The sequence below is a fragment of the Bos taurus genome, chromosome 8 (assembly GCF_002263795.3).
Source record: "Bos taurus isolate L1 Dominette 01449 registration number 42190680 breed Hereford chromosome 8, ARS-UCD2.0, whole genome shotgun sequence".
NCBI lineage: Eukaryota > Metazoa > Chordata > Mammalia > Artiodactyla > Bovidae > Bos > Bos taurus.
Genome location: NC_037335.1, coordinates 106065687 through 106083250, shown reverse-complemented (window position 1 = coordinate 106083250; position 17564 = coordinate 106065687). Strand labels below are relative to the sequence as shown.

At 47.0% G+C, this 17564-nt stretch overlaps 1 protein-coding gene across 4 annotated transcripts in view; it reads left to right on the top strand.

Moving 5' to 3' along the window:
* The window catches only part of ASTN2 (astrotactin 2), a 1047916-nt gene that overhangs the window by 607328 nt on the left and 423024 nt on the right, over positions 1 to 17564 (top strand). For all 4 annotated transcript variants that reach the window (XM_024996359.2, XM_024996356.2, XM_024996355.2 and 1 more), the window contains one exon: positions 13049 to 13199. In XM_024996359.2, coding sequence (XP_024852127.1) covers positions 13049 to 13199 — 151 coding nt within the window. The remainder of the gene's footprint in view (positions 1 to 13048; positions 13200 to 17564) is intronic.

Sequence of the window (17564 nt, the reverse complement as noted above, 5' to 3'; positions counted from 1 at the left end):
ATGGCGCTTCTGTTCCCTCCTGCCATCCTCATATAACCCAAGAGTTAGGGGTTGTTATCCGTGATCTGCTCATGGGGAAACTGAGGCTCGGAGAGGAGGCGTGCGCTGTTTCTCAGCTGATAAGTGGCAAGGTCTGGGCGTTAGCCCAGGGCTTCTTCCCGGTAGCACAGTTACAATTATTTCTAATTTCCATGCTGGCTGTATAAGTCCCTTGATTTCCTTCAATACAAAACAAGGGAAATACTGGCTACATCCACACAGTGGAAACCATAGCTATTCTCTCACCTCCCTCCCCCATCCTTACATTTCCACCCTCTCCTTGGAAGGTCACATAAGGTTACCAGAAATCTGAGCTGGAGTGACCCTCAGCGCTCATCCCACCATTGTATAAATGTGAAGCAGAGCCCCAGAGAGGGTAGAGGGTAGCTTGGGGACACACAGCAGTACAAGGCTGAGCCAGACCCACAGCCCGTTTCTCTAATGGGAGGCTTTCCCTGACCCCTCTCAAGCAAGCCCCTCTGCCACCTCTGGTCACCAGAATCCCGTCCCCGCCAGCCCCTGCCCCCCACCCCACCCCCCACACCGCCCCATCTCCAGGCAACAGGGTTTCAGGAGAACACAGCTCCCTGCCTCCTCTGGAGCCCACCTCAGTGAGCTTCCCTCTGAGATCAAGCTTCATCATTGTCACTGAACATTTTTGGTTTCTTTTGAATATAATGACGGCATTTACAAGGGGTGGGAGAATGGGAGTGAGGCTGAATGAGGAGGAGGCTTTCTAAGACTGAGCGGGTCAGCTCAAGTACAGAGAGGAGGTGCTGGCTTTTTGGCAAAGAAGGATCGCCTCAGAGATCAGAGGGACTCTGAAGTCAGTGTGTGTGTTGGAGGGGGGTGGGCTGGGGGAATCACACATTATCCTGGATCCCTGGGGGAAAGCCCAGGGATGACAGAACTTTTCCAGGCTGCTGGCTGCTGTTGCTTCAGGGGCAGACTTTCTCCAGAGACATCTGCTTCCCCAGACACCCAACTTCCACCCCCAACTCCCTGGGTTAAATGAACCCGTCTGCTGTATGGTCTCATAGTATCCTATATATTTTTTTTTGAATCTATTGTAATTTTTAATTATGATATAGACACAGATATGAATGTAGTTTAGATATAGTTGGATCTCCCTGGTGGCTCAGACACCAAAGAATCTGCCTGCAATGCAGGAGACATGAGTTTAACCCCTGGATTGGGAAGATCCCCTGGAGAAGAGAATGGCTACCCACTCCAGTATTCTTGCCTGGAGAATCCCCAGGGACAGAGGAGCCTGAAGGGCTACAATCCATGGTGTCACAAAGAGTCAGACATGACTGAGCTCACATGACAAGGCTGTATATTGTCACCTTGTTTATTTAACCTATATGCAGAGTACATCATGTGAAATGCTGGGCTGGATGAATCATAAGTTGGAATCAAGATTGTTGGGAGAAATGTCAGATATGCAGATGATACCACTCCAATGGCAGAAAGTGAGGAGAGGATCTTGATGAAGGTAAAACAGGAGAGTGAAAAAGCTGGCTTAAAACTCAACATTCAAAAAACTAAGATCATGGAATCCAATCCTATCACTTAATGGCAAATAGATGGGGAAACAGTGGAAATAGTGACAGACTTTATTTTCTTGGGCTCCAAAATCACTGAGGATGGTGACTGCGGCCATAAAATTTAAAGACTCTTGCTCCTTGAGGGAAAAACTATGACAAACCTAGTTCAGTCCAGTTTAGTCACTCAGTTGTGTCCGACTCTTTGCACACCAGGCCTCCCTGTTCATCACCAACTCCCGGGGCTCACCCAAACTCATATGCATCAAGTCGGTGATGCCATCCAGCCATCTCATCCTCTGTCGTCCCCTTCTCCTCCCGCCCCCAATCCCTCCCAGCATCAGAGTCTTTTCCAATGAATCAACTCTTCACATGAAGTGGCCAAAGTACTGGAGTTTCAGCTTTAGCATCATTCCTTCCAAAGAAATCCCAGGGCTGATCTCCTTCAGAATGGACTGGTTGGATCTCCTTGCAGTCCAAGGGACTCTCAAGAGTCTTCTCCAACACCACAGTTCAAAAGCATCAATTCTTTGGCACTCAATTTTCTTCATAGTCCAACTCTCACATCCATACATGACCACAGGAAAAACCATAGCCTTGACTAGATGGACCTTTGTTTGCAAAGTAATGTCTCTGCTTTTGAATATGCTATCTAGGTTGGTCATAACTTTCCTACCAAGGAGTAAGTGTCTTTTAATTTCATGGCTGCAGTCACCATCTGCAGTGATTTTGGAGCCCCAAAAAATAAAGTCTGACACTGTTTCCACTGTTTACCCATCTATTTCCCATGAAGTGATGGGACCAGATGCCATGATCTTAAGTTTTCTGAATGTTGAGCTTTAAGCCAACTTTTTCACTCTCCTCTTTCACTTTCATCAAGAGGCTCTTTAGTTCCTCTTCACTTTCTGCCATAAGGGTGGTGTCATCTGCATATCTGAGGTTATTGATGTTTCTTCCGGTAAATCTTGATTCCAGCTTGTGCTTCTTCCAGCCCAGCATTTCTCATGATGTACTCTGCATATAAGTTAAATAAGCAGGGTGACAATATACAGCCTTGACGTGCTCCTTTTCCTATTTGGAACCAGTCTGTTCCATGTTCAGTTCTAACTGTTGCTTCCTCACCTGCATATAGGTTTCTCAAGAGGCAGGTCAGGTAGTCTGGTATTCCCATCTCTTGCAGAATTTTCCAAATCGACAACCTAGACAGCATATTAAAAAGTGAAGACATCATTTTGCTGGCAAAGGTCTGTATAGTCAAGCTATGATTTTTCCAGCAGTCACGTATGGATGTGAGAATTGTACCATAAAGAAAGCTGAGCACCAAAGAATTGACACTTTTGAATCGTGGTGCTGGAGAAGACTCTTGATAGTCCCTTGGACTTCAGGAAAATTAAACCAGTGAATCCCAAAGGAAATCAACCCTGAATATTCATTGGAAAGACTGATGCTGAAGCTGAAGCTACAATACTTGGATCTTCTGATGTGAAGAGCCAACTCATTGGAAAAGACCCTGATGCTTTTCCTGATGGGAAAGATTGAAGGCAAAAGGAGAAGAGAGTGGCAGAGTATGAGATGTTTAGTTAGCATCACTGACTCAATGGACATGAATTTGAGCGAACTCCAGGAGCTAGTAAAGAACAGGGAGGCCTGGTGTGCTTCTGTCCATGGTGTCACAAAGAGCTGGACACGACTTAGCAACTGAACAACAATAGAGATAGCAATATACAGGTACAGAGACAGGGACTTGCAGGTCTATTAACTGAGCTATAAGTTCTAGGAGAGCAAAGCCTGTCTGTCCTGCCCTTTTCTGAAGGCTTAACCTCCAACCCCTGTGGTGCTAAGTGCTGGGTAAACATCTTTGAAATGAACAAATGATTTCCAAGATACAGCAGCCCCTTATCAAGGCGTCTGTTTGAGCCTGACTATGGTGAGGAGCTTCTGTATCTTCTGTCTCATTAGTCCTGACCATGTCCCTGTAAGCTGAATTTCATTGTCCCCATTTCACAGATGGGCAACGGATACTCACAATCATTTTCTTTGGCCCTCAAACCATACAGATGATGGGCAGCCTCGTCCATCTCTTTTTCTCTTCCTCCTCCCCCTCACTTTTTCAGTGAACAGCCATTGTTGCGACTGTCACCATGATAAAACAGCCCTCCCCAGGAAGCCTGACTCCTCTATCGCCATCCCAGAAAGTGGCCATCCCCGCTCAGGTTGCGTGCCTGCTGTGGCCAGCAGGAGCAAGCCCTCAAGAGACAGCGTTCCCATTGCTCAAAGGCTCTGACTTTCAAAAAGCCCAATCTGCTTCCCTGTACTAGCCCACCCCTGCCTAGAAGCCTTGTACCACCTAATCTTCATAAAGCCATCGCCATGTGCCAGTAGCTGTCCTGACACTGTCCCGACACTGTCCCTAACATGGTCTTCAGCCGGTCTCAAAACAGCCCTAATCCTCAAAACGGGAACTTAGCTCCATCTTCTAGGAAGCAAGGATGATCCCATCATCTACATCACTCTGTTTTCATGAGGATGAAGAAGGCTGCCACATGTCCTGCTGGAAACATTTCGTGGCATATTATGAGTGTTCAATAATCACAAACTATTATTATTGTTGTTGCCATAATAATTTACCTTAAATCTCAGTCTGTGTTAGCAGTCTAAATAAAAGCGGGATCTGATTCTAGAGCTCTTTGGTGGATGCCTGTAGCTCCCAGGATGAAGTGCAGGACCACCAGGGCCTGACACGCACACAACCTTGTCTCCCAGCAGCCTCTGCTGTCCCACACTTTGCTAAACCTCACCTCCTCCATGGTACTCAACTTCCCTACATCGTTTGAAGTTCCCCCAACCAGGATATACCCTCTGCTACCGCTGCTGCTGCTAAGTCGCTTCAGTCGTGTCTGACTCTGTGCAACCCCATAGATGGCAGCCGACCAGGCACCCCCGTCCCTGGGATTCTCCAGGCAAGAACACTGGAGTGGGTTGCCATTTCCTTCTCCAATGCGTGAAAGTGGAAAGTGAAAGTGAAGTCTCTGAGTTGTGTCTGACCCTCAGCGACCCCGTGGACTGCAGCCCACCAGGCTCCTCCATCCATGGGATTTTGCAGGCTAGGCCTTCACATATTCTGTTCCCTCTGCCTGGAACACCCTTGTCTCATGCCACCCTCCTTCGTGTGGTTAGTTTCTGCTCAGCCTTTTTGTTTCAGCTGCAATGTTACCTCCTCCAAAAAGCCTTGTCTGGCTGCTCACTACCAAGGTCTGGGTGGGTGGAATGACTTCTTCTTTTATAGTCCTAAGGCCCCAGTTATGTTGCAGGGTTTACTTTTTTTGGTTGTTTTTCTCTTCCTCCCCTGCACATGCTATGTCATACCTATTCCTGTCTTTGCCCAGGAGTCAGCCCAGGGCCAAATTAGACATCAACAAAAATATTTGAGTAAATCGACACTATGAGGCCCCAAGTCCTCCTTTTCCCTCCTGCACTGAGCTCCTTACATTCTCAAGTTGCAGTCCTTGCAATTTTGCAGAAAATGAGATGATGCTACTTTCTGCCAGCCATTGGATACCTTCTGTGTGTAAGACATTTTGCATATATCGTCTAACTTATTTTCCATGCTAACTCTGCCAGCCACGTGTTAATATCTCCATTTTTCAGATAAGAAAATGGAGGCTCAGGGTTTACGGGACTCACCCAGGGTGCCATGGTGACTGAAGCTGGGAGACAAGCCTGCCTCGTGTCTGGGCTCCACAGCCGCTCCTGAACCCCGAGGCAGGGCGCATGAGGGGTGGGGAGGAGGGAAGCTGCTTCCTGACAAGCCCTGTCCCCAGCTCCTCCCTCCCTCTCTGGGAGCTCAGGAAACAGGCCGCCTGTTGCCATCAGAGAAGGATTAGTCTGCACCCGTGGGGGGCTCATCACTGCCTGGGCCCCGAGTCATCCATTCGCACCTCTCTCTGAGTGACACAGACCTTTCCTGGTGCTTATTAACAGGGGGCCGCGTCAGCATCTGTTCCCAGCCGCCCTGCCTAATGCTCTCCCTGCGCTGGGCTCAGCCAACTCGGGCAAATGGAATCCAAATGCTGCTTCACACGCACACAACCCGCTCGGGAGGGGATGGCAGCCTCACTCAACCTGGCAGGGCTTGGGTGACTGTTTTGAAACCAGTATTATCAGGGGGAAAAAAAAGAAAAATTAGATTGTTAGAACTGGAGAGATGCTTCAAGACACCTTAGTGGCTGGAATTGATAGGTGACAGAAGACAGGCAGAGTGATACCAAAGGAAAGGCATAATAATAGAGATCACAGAAGGTAAATTAATAGACTGGTAATTTCATAAATAGAAAGATAATGTGCATTTGTCATATTGCTAACAACTGTTAAATCTAAAAAGTATGGGTGTTCATATTATTCTTTCCCCAACTTTAAAGATGCATCTGAGAAAATGCTGAAAAAATTAAAATTAAAGACAACATAGGGGGTTGTAAAAGTGTTTGTTGTTTTTCAGTCATTCAGTTGTGTCCAGTTCTTTGGGACCCCATGGACTGTAGCCCGCCACGCTCCTCTGTCCATGGGATTCTCCAGGCAAGTACTCTGGAGTGAGTTGCCATTTCCTCCCCCCAGGGGATCTTCCAACCCAGGGATCAAACCTGCATCTCTGCATCTCCTGCGTGGCAGGAGGATTCTTTTACTGCTGAGCCACCAGTTGTAACAGCATTACATATAAATAAAATTAAGTATTCAATTCAAAAAATAATAATAGTAATCATCTCAGTACCAGGCATACAGTAGGTGCTCAAATATTTTTTGAATGAATGAAGAGTAAATAGATTTGCATTGGATTTTAGAGTTTCGAAAACATGGTCCTGTGCACCCTCTCATTGCATCATTCCCACAATAGTCCTACATGGTTGGGAGCTAGAAAGATGCTGTTCCCATTTTACAGATGAGAAGAGTGAGGTTCAGAGGAAGCTTCATATAGGAGAAGGAATGTGGGTTCTGGAGTTGGACATACCTTGGCTCAAACCCTGACTCCAGCCGACCTGCAGGTTTTCCCACGTGAAACAGGACATGGTGGTCCAGCCTACTGTGTCTTTTTGTAAATACAATTTTGTTGAAACATAGCCCTGTTCATTCATTGCATTTTGCACATCATCGTTACATATTTTCTATGGCTGATTGTGCACTATAAAAGCAGAATTGAGTAGTTAGAACAGAGGCCATATGGTTGTAAAGCCTAAGATGCTGACTGTGGATTTCTGTATGGAGAAGTCTGCCAACCTCTGTTCTGCCTGGGGTGTGTTAGGTACTTCATTATTGTTCGTCTTTTCTCCTCTCAAATGAAGGAGAAACGGCTTCACCTTGGTCCTTTTTCTGAGCTTTCACGGGCTTTGTAAATACCACAGTGTAACATGCAGAGCCTGGAGTTGGGAGGGCTGGTATGGTGTCAGTAACACTGGAGTTAAGACCAAAGGCCAGGATTACAGTCTTGGCTCTGTCCTGCTGTCCTGCTCAGCTTGAGGACGAGTCTCTGAGCTGTGAGCTGTGGGTTGAGTAGTGTCCCCCAAAACTCTTGTCCACCCAGAACCTCAGAATGTGAACTTTTCTGGAGATAGAGTCTTTGCAGATTTAATTAAGATAAGGTCATAATAGATTAGTGTGGGCACTTACAGCATGCAAAGTCACTTTATTCATGGGCAGCTCTTTGCAACCCTATGAACTATGTATTATAGCCCGTCAGGCTCCTCTGTCCATGGGATTCTCCAAGCCAGAATACTGGAGTGGGTTGCCATGCCCTCCTAGAGGATCTTCCCAACCCAGGGGTCGAACCCGCATCTTTTGCATCTCCTGCCTTCGCAGGCAGTTTCTTTACCACTAGCACCACCTGAGTAGACTCTAAATCCAGTGGACGGTATCATTGTGAGGAGAGGAAAAGACACAGACACGAGGCAGAGCCATGTGACAATGGAGGCAGAGATTAGAGTGATGCAGGTACAAGCCAAGGAATGCCAAGGGTTGCCAGGAGCTATGAAGGAAGCTATGAAGAGGCAAGAGGGGGTCTCCCCTAGATCTGTAGAGGAAGTGTGGCCCTGCTGACACCTTCATTCTGGACACTCAGTCTCCAGAACTGGGACAGTGTACATTTCTGCTGTTTTAAGTCCCCCGTGTTGTAGTACTTGCTATGGCTGCTCTAGAAAACCAAACCAATGGTGTTTTCCCCTTTTATTCCAGTACGGATCGAGGCTACTGAGGCATGTGCACAGGTCAGCAGGCAGCGCTGGGAGGTGTGCAAGGGCGGCTCAGTCTCTGCCCTTCCAGATCTTCCTCCTGTAAGACCCAGAGGGGTGGGTACAGATTTCTTCCAGCTTTGCTGTTAGGAGAGCTCTGACTTGCCCAAGGGCACAGAGCAAGTTGGACAAGCTGAGCCGTGGCCTGGAGAAAGCTCAGGACCTGACTTCAGGCAGACGCGCACGCAGACCCTGACCTCACCGCCTCACCGCCTCACCGCGACGTTCCCGGGACAAGTCCCGCCTCTCCCCAACAGCTGGTTTCTAGGGCTGCAGAGGCGGAGTAAAATGCATACATTTGGGCTCAGGAAATGATGGTGGAGGGAGGTGATGTGCGTGATGCTGGCGATTCCTGGCAAAGCCGGGACTCTCCCAGCTTGCCCCTGTCACCGCAGTCCCCCTCCACCTCCAGGGCTAAAGGCTCCATCCCTCTACGCCCTGCTAGTGGGGCCGCTCTGTGCTCCAGCAGACCCCAGATCCTGCACTCAGCATCTGGGATGAGAAGTTGGGTCCTGACTTCGGAAAATGCCAGCGTCTGCCCTGCTCCCTCTGTAACTCGTGCTTCAGATACTTCATTTTCCCAGCCTGACGCGATTGCTGTTCTCAACTCAGTAACAGCCCCTGTGTCAGGGCTTTGTGTTTTAAGTAATGTTCCCTGGGTGTAACGGATGTTCATGCAGAATCAATCCTTTGAAAAGCTAACAGCCTCCTTATTTGTATAGCCTGAGCTGTCGCCAGGTTCCACTGGAAGGTGACAATTTTTGCTGGTTTTTCTTGTCTCTTCCTTTGCTTCTCTCGGTCCTTCTGTCTCTGCTCTCCGTGTCTCTGTGTGTGGTCTTTCCACTCAGGCAGTGTCTTTTTCTTCCTGTTCATTCTCTGTCTTCCTGAGTCTGTCTCCTTCCCCTACTCCTTCCCCTCTCCCCATCTTTCCCTCTTCTCTCCTCCCCTCCTCCTCTCCATCTCGGTACATGTGGACATTTATTCTGCTGGCCTGCATACCTTCTCCTTTTTGAATCTCTGTTTCTTTCTCCTAATCTAGCTCTGCGCTTTTTTTCTTTACACACCCCCGCTGCCTCCAGCTTCCTCTCTTAAGCTCTCTCTCCGTGGCACTCCTCTGGCTGTGTTGCTCTCTCTGTCTGTCTCTCTGTTTACCTGTCCATTTGTCAGTCCATCCGTCCATCTGGGCACCCATCCTGCTCTGGATGCCTGTATTTCCGCCTCTCAGCCTCTCTTCCTGCTTTCTAGCAGATTCTCTGCATGTTTGTCTCTTTCCTTGCTCTCACACTTTCTCAAATTGTCTCTCTCTGTCTTTATCTCCTCCCCTCACGTATCATCCTTCTTCCCCCTCTAAGGATATTAATATTTTAATACCGTTAATGTCTTTCCAGGATTCCCAACTCTTTCTGTGATTCAGAAGTGGGAGTCTCCCAAGAGCATGAGCTCAGGGACTGTTCCTTGCCTCCCTCCATCCGCCTGCCACCTTGACCTCACTCTGTACAAAGTTAGGAAGTGATAGATAAGCTGGTGGCTCTCCTCCTTGCTTTCTCTTCTTTGGCCCTCTACTGCAGCCCTGAGCGTGAGGGATTTACGGTGGGAACCCAGAGCTGGGGTTAGGCAGGGGAGTGTCCTCTTTGGACATAATCGTGATAAAACTACTGATTGGTGGTGGTTGTATCCATGCCTTCTGGTAATTTCTTTGTTTCTCTTGCAAAACACCTACTTCGCACAAGGTCTTACCAGGGTGAGTGCTGGGGGCTAAAGAGGGATGATTGCATATCATTGTTCAGAGTTACCTGTGCTGTTGTGCTGTACAGTAGGTCCTTGTTGGTTATCCATTTTAAATAGAACAATGTGCAGCCTGGGTTGGGGAGTAGTTTGCGGAGATAATGAATAGTGTACATGTACACCTGAGTCCCTTTCTGTCCACATGAAGCTGTCACAGCCTCGTTAATCAGCTGTGACTGAGTCAGTGTCACTCAGTTGTGCTGGACTCTTTGTGACCCCATGGCCTGCAGTCCATGGAATTCTCCAGGCTGGAATACTGGGGTGGGTGGGTAGCCTTTCCCTTCTCCAGGGGCTCTTCCTAACCGAGAGATGGAACCCAGGTCTCCCACATTGCAGGCGGATTCTTTACCAGCTGAGCCACAAGGGAAGGCCAGCTGTACTCCAATATAAAACAAAACATTAAAAAATAAATAAAGAGGGATGACTAAGCCTTGGGCCTTTCACTCAAGAAGCTTACAGTCTCTTTGGGAAACTATGGCGTTGGTGATGAAGATCACTAAAATAATAGATTTAAACAATGGACTCAAAGCGAAAAGGAGTCGATTCTGTTTGTGGGATGTAGAGAGGGTTTCACTGAGGAGGTCACAGTGAGCTCACTGGACGTGAGGACTTTGTCCAGTGTCCCTGCTGGAACCCTAGTACCTAGGATGCTCCCCGGTCCATAGGAAGCACTCTGTAAACACGTATAATGTAAGGGTGAATGAACGGACGCATGGATTCAAATGGTTTCGAGGGTTCTTGGGATTCTGTGGGGGAGAAAAGTTGGAGCTGAGCATCCCAGGCAGAAGGGCATGGTCGAGGATTCGGGGAGGTAAAGGTACGCCCTGCACCCAGAGCCCTGCAGGGCTGACCCCCCCATCCTCTGGAATGTGGCCGAAACTCACAGCTCTGTCTTTCACTGGCATTACCTCAGCCACAGGGAGCTGCCTGTCCCAAGGACACCCCTCCACGTGGCAGCCGGTGATGTGGTGATGCAGAGGCCTGGGTCCCTTGGCTCCTTTCAGGGCATCTTAAAAGGGCGCTCCAGCTCCCCTCAGGACCACCTGAGGCTGCAGACCCACGTGGCCTCAACCACATGGCAGGACAGCCTCCCCCCTGCCCAGTCGTGCCTTGCTGGCTTCCTGTATCCCAAGAGGGCTCCTCGACAACCCTCCTGTAAGCAGCACTCTGTTTCAGGATCTGTTTGCAGGGAACCTGGCCTCAGATTGTGTGTTTAGCAAATGAGAAGGAGGCTGTGGCTATGGAATGGAGACTCTGAGGGCGAAGTGAAATGTAGCCAGACAGGTAGGCAGGAACCCGACTATGAAGGATGTTGAATGCCAATGAAACTAATTTAGATTTTCTTCTGTAAATAATGGAGACCTATTGATCCATGGGGTATCTAGGTAGAGCTGGAATTTACCAGGTTCACTGGTAGTCAGGATGAAAGATGGAACAGAAGGGGATAGGGTTGGAGTCAGGGAAGAAGCTAGGAGACTGAAACCTGGAGAGCCAAGCCTGAGGAGAGGAAGGTTGGGAGAAAGGGTGAAGGGTGTGGTCCAGAGACATCACTAGGGGTGCTCCCTGGCCCCCTCGCACAACACATGCATACCCTGGCACGTCCCCTCTTTCTTAGTTCTGGATTCCATGAGATATACATCATGGAAGAATATGGTGCCTCTTTTTACTGCCTGTAGTGACCCCTTAATAAAACCTCCTGCAAATAAAACCTCCTCCTAACCCTAGCCCTAACCCTAATGAATGCACCATAGATCACCTAGCCAGGGCTAGGATATTCCTTATTTGGGGGCCCTTTTCCCAGAAAGCAGCATCCAGAAACTTTCATTTTTTATCTCTTCTCAAATAGAATTTTGGCAGATTCATGGATTATAGTACCTAGTCTTATTCTATTGTGAACCTCACTTGGGAGTTTCACTCACGCATTTGCCTAGAGTCTTCTCATCTTTACAACAGCTGACGCTACTGGTGTTGATGGTGTGATTTGTAGGCAAGAGTCTGAAAAATACAGGTCTGTGGTACTAGGGTCAGAGATTCTGTGTTTGTGTCTTGGCTCTCCTGTTTATAGGCTGTGTAATTTGGGGTGAGTGCCACACCTCCCATAGTTTCAACTTATCTCTGCAAAGTTGGAATACTAGGAACGTGCCCATTTTACAGAGTTGCTGTGGGGATATCTGGAATCTGTAGAAACATGTATAATGCAAGTTAAGAATTGTGTAGAGGGAAGAACTTTCTCTGTGTATTCAGATAGAGCTTGGCACAGACTTTAATTCTGCCACAGTGCAGGCTGGTGGCAGTCAGCAAAACACTTCACCTTTCTTTTTCTTCTGTTTTTTAATTGAATTAAAATTGATTTACAATATTATGTTAGTTTCAGGAGTACCACAAAGTGATTCAGTTATATATATATTTTTTCAGATTATTTTCCATTATAGATTAATACATGATAATGAATATAGTCCCCTACACACTATAGTAAATCCTTGCCGTTTATTTTATATGTCGTAGTGTGTATCTGTTAATCTTGTACTCCTAATTTATCCCTACCCCGGCTTTCCCCTCTGGTAACCATAAGTTTATTTTCCACATCTGTGAGTGTTTCTCTTTTGTGAATAAGTTCGTTTGTATTTTTATTTATTTTTTTTAGATTCCACAAGTGATATCACTCAGTAACATCTGTCTTTCTCTGCGTGACTTACTTCACTAGGTCCATCCATGTTACCATAAATGGCATTATTTCACTCTTTTTATGACCGAGTGGCTTTCCATCGTGTACACATACTACTTTAGTCATCCATCTGCTGATGGAAACAGGTTGCGTCCATGTCTTGGCTATTGTAAATAACACTTTTTTTTCAGTCACATCACAGTTCACTTATTGGTAAAATGAAAATCGTATGTCTACTTTAAAAAATTATGAGGGTTATTGAAATAAAGGGTGCAAAGTTCCAAATATATCCTTCTTTATCAAAACTGGACTTCCCTGGTGGCTCAGACGGTAAAGCGTCTGCCTACAATGCGGGAGACCTGGGTTGATCCCTGGGTGGGGAAGATCCTCTGGAGAAGGAAATGGCAACCCACTCCAGTACTCTCCATTGCCCGGAAAATCCCATGGGAGGAGCCTGGTAGGCCCCAGTCCATGGGGTTGCAAAGAGTCCGACATGACTGAGCGACTTGACTTCACTTTATCAAAACTAAATAACCATCATGTCATATGACAGTATAACCATTGAATTTATTTCTTTTTGTTTTTCTTTGCTTCTTATTTTCTTTTTAAGTAAGCATTTGTATCATTTTCTCGATTACAAATATGATGAATAATGATCTCAAAAGTAATGCACATTAAACTTAGTTTTAACGCAGTGATACAGGTGTCTCTGGGATTTAACCGTCCCCTTTCTCTCCAAGGGAGGACGCGATGCTGTCCACCTACTTCGAAACCATCAACGACCTGCTGTCCTCCTTCGGGCCCGTCCGTGACTGCTCTCGGAACAACGGGGGCTGCACTCGCAACTTCAAGTGCGTGTCTGACCGTCAGGTGGACTCCTCGGGGTGTGTGGTAAGTGCCCTTGCCCGTGAGCATGGTGCTGGCCCGGGGGCCAAGGCTGCTAGCAGGAGGCCCCTTCTGTGAGGGGGCAGCTGGTCAAGGTCGTAGCTCCTGCCTTTGTGGCCTTCAGTATATCAGGCTGCTGTCCTTGGATTCCTCATCTGGACAGTGGGATCCCGATCACACGTAACTCCTGTAAGTGTTGGAAGAATGAAATGAGCTATTAGAGCTTTAGTGCCCACTATTCAGTCGGTCCTCGAGAGCCCCTGGCCTCTGGCTCACCAACACCCCAGCCCTGCCCCTGCCCCACCCCACAGGTACAAAAGCCGCTAAACCACTGCAAGCTCTTACTTGGATTAAGAGTCTGAGGGCATAGTCAACGAAGAGTGAGCATCTCTCAAGGAAATCTGTTTATAAAACTCGGGAAAACACCTCTGGATAGGATCATGTATAAAGGCTCTCAGAATGGAAATGAGTTGGCACGTTTGCCCTCCCCAACGTATTGACGCTGGGATTTAGCCTTCCAGGAAGTTCACAGGCCATTTGGGAGTGAGATAGGGCCTGTCTTGTCTCTGTGCAGTCAGTGGGGAACACGGCATCTGTTCGGAAGAAAAGTAGCAGGTGAGATCCAAAGTGTGAGGAAAGCTTCCTGGAGAAGGTGGTGTTGTAATTGGCTTCATATGATGAGTCAGTGGACATTGGGAAGAGACTGGGGCTGGGGGAGGCAAAGCCGTGGAGGGGATGGTGTCCTTGTTTGCACAGAGCTTTAGTATCAAATGTGCAGTAAAAGTACAGAAGGTATGTGAGCGTCACGGTTGGTCCCAAACTGGATGATGCGTTGTATAGGAATGATCAAGGGTGCTTGTTTAAAATGCACGTTCCAGGTACAATGTCCAGGAGAAGGTGAAATGCTACACTAGGAGTTTTGATTCTATAGTGGGGGTTCGGTCCCCAGAGCCTGAGTTTGTAGCACTGTAATGACTGTGTATGCGTGTGAGACGTGGGGGTGCCTTAGAAGCTCACTTGGGAAGCATCGTCCTACATGCTGAATGCCTGGCATTCCTGGCCTGGTCCCCCCTCCAATCTCTCCATCAGTTTACTTCCTTCTACACTAAAACCAAATGGAGCTGATTTGTTGTTGTTCCTGAACACTTAACTGTTTAATGCCTCAGAGGCATTGCTCAAGCCTTTCTTTCAGCCTCAGTGACTTGCTCTCCTAACAGTGTAGGAAACAAGTGGACTTCTTTCAAGACCCATCTCCTTCAGGAAGCCTTTCCCCTCTCCCCAATGGAGAAATGACCCTGCTCTTGTGAGAACCATTGCGGTTTTTGTGTATGTTTATGGGTTACATCACCTGTGATAATTTATAGTCCAGACTGGCTTTTTTCATGTTTGAAAGTGAACGTGAAAGTTGCTCAGTCGTGTCTGACTCTTTGCAACCCCATGGACTATAGAGTCCATGGAATTCTCCAGGCCAGAATACTAGAGTGGGTAGCCTTTCCCTTCTCCAGGGGATCTTCCCAACCCAGGGATCGAACCCAGGTCTCCCGCATTGCAGGAGGATTCTTTACCAGCTGAGCTATCCCAATAAGCTGAGGGACAATCCAGGGCATCTGTTGATTCAGCTCAGCACCCCAGTAGTACCCATCTCAGAAGATAAGAAGAAAGAAAGAGGGCGGGAATGGAGGAATGAGACCACGGATGAAAATTCCTGCTCTGGACTAGGTCCTTTGAAAGAGACCAAGGGACTACACAGTCAGCTCTTAATGCACCTACATAGCCTCTGGGGAGATAGATGAGGGCCAGGAAACCCACACAAAGAAGCTTCTAGAGGGTGAGATAGTGCAATAAAACTATTTCAGACGCAAAGATCAAGAAGTCTTCAGAAGCCAATGGGCAATGGACATTTTATTGATTAGAATTTTTAGAATTATAAGTGATAGAAACCCAATATAAACTACTTTAGGCAAAGAGAGGCAACGTATTGACTCAAATGGAAGTCCAGTCAGTAGGACTAAGGGGCTCAAACAGTGTCACTGGGATCGCTCTACTCTCGGCTCTGCTCTCAGGACCATGCCACTCTGTGGCCAGCCACACCTTCTCCACACAGTGAGTCCTGCAGGACGCTGGCCTCTCTTTCCTTCTGTTGTTGTTGTTGCTCAGTCACTAGATCATGTGCAACTCCTGTGACCCCATGGACTGCAGTGTACCAGGCCTGCCTTAAGCCAGCTTGAGAGTTTGGTCAAGCTCCTCTCCACTGAGTCGGTGATGCTGCCCGACCATCTCATCTGCTGCTGTGCTTTTCTCTTTTCGCCTTCAGTCTTTCCCGGCACCACGGCCTTTTCCAGTGAACTGGATCTTCACATCTGGTGGCCAAAGGATTGGAGCTCAGGTTCAGCATCAGTCCTTCCAATGAATACTCAGGGTTCATTTCCTTTAGGAGTGACTGGTTTAATCTCCTTGCAGTCCAAGGGGCTCTCAAGAATCTTCTCCAGTACCACAGTTCTCTTTCCTAGTCCCTCCAACTCAGAACTCCATCTGATTGGATCAGCTTGTTTCTCATGCCCATCCCTGTACCAGTCACTGTGGTTGGAAGGACTAGACTCATCCCAGAACCTGGAATGTGCATCAGAGGCAGCCGCATTCAAACTCTGTGGTAGTGAGCTGAGGGAAGGCGTAGACTCTCAAGGAAAAGTAGGAAGCTAGCAACAGGAAGAGAGCTTGTGGATGCTGGGTGGGTGTGCATAAGCGGCTGTCCACATCAGAGTATTTGCAAACTAGCCCTCCATGCTGCATTTTGGAAGATTGAAGCCCATTGAGAGAGAGGAGGGTTTGTCCAAGTCTTAGAGCTGATCATGAACTCCTTATTGCCAAAATCAGACTTAAATTAAGAAAGTAGGGAAAACCACTAGACCATTCAGGTATGACCTAAATCAAATCCCTTACTATTATACAGTGGAAGTCAGAAATAGTTTTAAGGGGCTAGATCTGATAGACAGAGTGCCTAATGAACTATAGACAGAGGTTCATGACATTGTACCAAAGACAGGGATGAAGACCATCCCCAAGAAAAAGAAATGCAAAAAAGCAAAATGGCTGTCTGAGGAGACCTTACAAATAGCTGTGAAAAGACGAGAAATGAAAAGCAAAGGAGGAAAGGAAAGATATACCCATTTGAATGCAGAGTTCCAAAGAATAGCAAGGAGAGATAAGCCTTCCTCAGCGATCAATGCAAAGAAATAGAGGAAAACAACAGAATGGGAAAGACTAGAGATCTCTTCAGGAAAATTAGATACCAAAGGAACATTTCATGCAAAGATGGACTCAATAAAGGACAGAAATGGTATGGACCTAAGAGAAGCAGAAGATATTAAGAAGAGGTGGCAGGAATACACAGAAGAACTATACAGAAAATATCCTCATGACCCAGATAATCATGATGGTGTGATCACTCACCTAGAGCTAGACATCCTGGTATGTGAAGTCAAGTAGGCCTTAGGAAGCATCACTATGAACAAAGCTAGTGGAGGTGATGGAATTCCAGTTGAGCTATTTCAAATCCTAAAAGATGATGCTGTGAAAGTGCTGCACTCAATATGCCAGCAAATTTGGAAAACTCAGCAGTGCCACAGGACTGGAAAAGGTCAGTTTTCATTCCAATCCCAAAGAAAGGCAATGCCAAATAATGCTCAAACTACCACACATTTGCACTCATCTCACGCCCTAGTAAAGTAATGCTCAAAATTCTCCAAGCCAGGCTTCAGCAATACATGAACTGTGAACTTTCTAAAACCAGATGTTCAAGCTGGTTTTAGAAAAGGCAGAGAACCAGACATCAAATTGTCAGCATCCGCTGGATCATCAAAAAAGCAAGAGAGTTCCAGAAAAACATTTATTTCTGCTTTATTGACTATGCCAAAGCCTTTGACTGTGTGGATCACAATAAACTGTGGAAAATTCTGAAAGAGATGGGAGTACCACACCACCTGACCTGCCTCTTGAGAAATCTGTATGCAGATCAGGAAGCAACAGTTAGAACTGGACATGGAACAAAGGACTGGTTCCAAATAGGAAAAGGAGTTCGTCAAGGCTGTATATTGTCACCCTGCTTATTTAACTTATATGCAGACTACATCGTGAGAAATGTTGGACTGGAAGAAACACAAGCTGGAATCAAGATTGCCAGGAGAAATATCAATAACCTCAGATATGCAGATGATACCACCCTTATGGCAGAAAGTGAAGAGGAACTAAAAAGCCTCTTGATGAAAGTGAAAGTGGAAAGTGAAAAAGTTGGCTTAAAGCTCAATATTCAGAAAACAAAGATCATGGCATCTGGTCCCATCACTTCATGGGAAATAGATGGGGAAACAGTAG